At 39.3% G+C, this 2,125-nt stretch overlaps 1 protein-coding gene across 1 annotated transcript; it reads left to right on the top strand.

Annotated features, from left to right (window-relative positions):
- Positions 1-898: 898 nt before the first annotated feature.
- On the top strand, positions 899-1,840 carry LOC112855282 (olfactory receptor 4K14-like). Its single transcript, XM_025918880.1, has one exon. It carries the CDS (start codon positions 902-904, stop codon positions 1,838-1,840), a length of 939 nt encoding a protein of 312 aa, XP_025774665.1. The 5' UTR covers positions 899-901.
- The last annotated feature ends 285 nt before the right edge of the window (positions 1,841-2,125 follow it).

A 2,125-nucleotide genomic window follows, 5' to 3' on the forward strand; every position in this document is an offset into this window, starting at 1 on the left:
TTTACTAAATGAATTTCATTTAACTGTGATCTTAATGATAAACTGTGTGCCTGATTTTGCATTTAAATTTTTTTTTTCAACGTTTATTTATTTTTGGGACAGAGAGAGACAGAGCATGAACGGGGGAGGGGCAGAGAGAGAGGGAGACACAGAATCGGAAACAGGCTCCAGGCTCCGAGCCATCAGCCCAGAGCCCGACACGGGGCTCAAACTCATGGACCGCGAGATCGTGACCTGGCTGAAGTCGGACGCTTAACCGACTGCGCCACCCAGGCGCCCCTGATTTTGCATTTAAATTATCATGCCATGGTATTTATTATAAGGTTTTCTATATAGCTTTTCTCCTACTGACTGTTCCAACATATATTTTATAGTAATAAGCAAAAAAATTAGGTTTATGGTGTTTTATAAAAGAGGTTCACTCATCTGTGGAATTTGAGAAGCTTGACAGATGATAATAGGAGAAGGGGAGGAGAAATAAGATAAAAACAGAGAGGGAGAGAAACCCTAAAAGCATCTTAAATACAGAGAACAAACTGAGGGTTGATGTGGGTAGGGAAAATGGGTGATGGGTACTAACAAGGGCACTTGTTGGGATGAGCACTGGGTTTTCACATGTAAGTGATGAATCACTAGATTCTGCTCCTGAAGCCAAGGCTACACTGTATGTTAAGTAACTTGAGAATTTAAAAAAAAGGCATAATGTCAGGAATATTTTGCCAATATTTGTCTTCCCAGTTATATTTTCCACTTTCAGGTATAAATGCTAATTTTCAAGGAAATTTAAATTTAAGTGAAATAGAATTTCAATTAAATACTAAAAGTTAAGTACCCATTCCCACACCACTAACTGACAATCTATCCTTCTTCCTAGGTTATTTTAGAGGACACAGTGAATAAAATGGATAAAGGAAATTTGTCTATAGTGTCAGAATTTGTGCTTCTGGGACTTTGCCACTCATGGAATATGCAGGTCTTATTCCTAATCATATTTTTTATGCTTTACCTGATTATTGTATCTGGAAATGTTTTCATCATGATCCTAATCATCACTGATTCCCATCTTCATTCCCCCATGTATTTCTTGTTGGCCAACCTGTCCTTTGTTGATATGTGGCTTTCTTCAGTCACCACTCCAAAGATGATCACGGACTTTCTCAGGGAGAACAAGACTATTTCCTTTGGAGGGTGTATGTGCCAGATCCTCTATGTACATTTTGTTGGAGGGGGTGAGATGGTACTCTTGGTGGTAATGGCCTATGACCGCTATGTGGCTATCTGTAAGCCACTCCACTATTCGGCCATGATGAGCCTGCAAAAATGCACTAGTCTGGTGGTAACTTCCTGGAGCATTGGATTCGTGCATGCCATGAGTCAGATGGCTGTGATTGTGCAATTGCCTTTCTGTGGCCCCAGGGAAATTGACAGCTTCTTCTGTGACATACCACTGGTAATCAAGCTTGCCTGCATAGATTCCTACAGTTTGGGAATATTAATGAATGCTGACAGTGGGGTTCTAGCTATGACTTGCTTTATTCTGTTGTTGATATCCTATACATATATTCTTCTCACCATCCGCCAAAGCACTAAAACTGGTGCTTCCAAGGCACTCTCTACCTGTACTGCCCACATCACAGTGGTGGTGCTCTTCTTTGGGCCTTGCATCTTCATCTATGTGTGGCCACTCAGCATCACCTGGGTGGACAAATTTCTTGCTGTGTTTTACTCTGTTATTACACCTCTCCTAAATCCAGCCATTTATACTCTGAGAAATAAAGAGATTAAAGATGCCATGAAGAGATTCAGAAGCTATTGTATGCATTACAAGGGAAATATTTAATGTCCCAAAAACCTTACTGTAAGCACTTCAAATTGATAATACATTGACCTTGTAAAATAAGTTGAAAATTCTAGGCATTCAGTTTATTTCTACGTATTATAGTTGTCTCCAAGTGCAGGAATAGGGTAAATATAATTCAAGAAATGGCAACATTTATTAATCATCCAGTAGAACACCACAAAATATATCCCTAAAGCCCAAACACTAATGATCCCTCTTTCTGAGGGAATTGTCTAATCAGTCTTCCTATGACTTTATGTTAATTGAGAATCTAAAATTCATTCA

This window comes from Puma concolor, chromosome B3 (assembly GCF_028749965.1).
Source record: "Puma concolor isolate L17-30 chromosome B3, mPumCon1.1.hap2, whole genome shotgun sequence".
In the NCBI taxonomy this organism is placed as follows: domain Eukaryota; kingdom Metazoa; phylum Chordata; class Mammalia; order Carnivora; family Felidae; genus Puma; species Puma concolor.

What these genes read in the sequence shown, in the direction of transcription:
- LOC112855282 (XM_025918880.1), top strand. Translation starts at nt 902, where the DNA reads ATGGATAAAGGAAATTTGTCTATAGTGTCAGAATTTGTGCTTCTGGGA.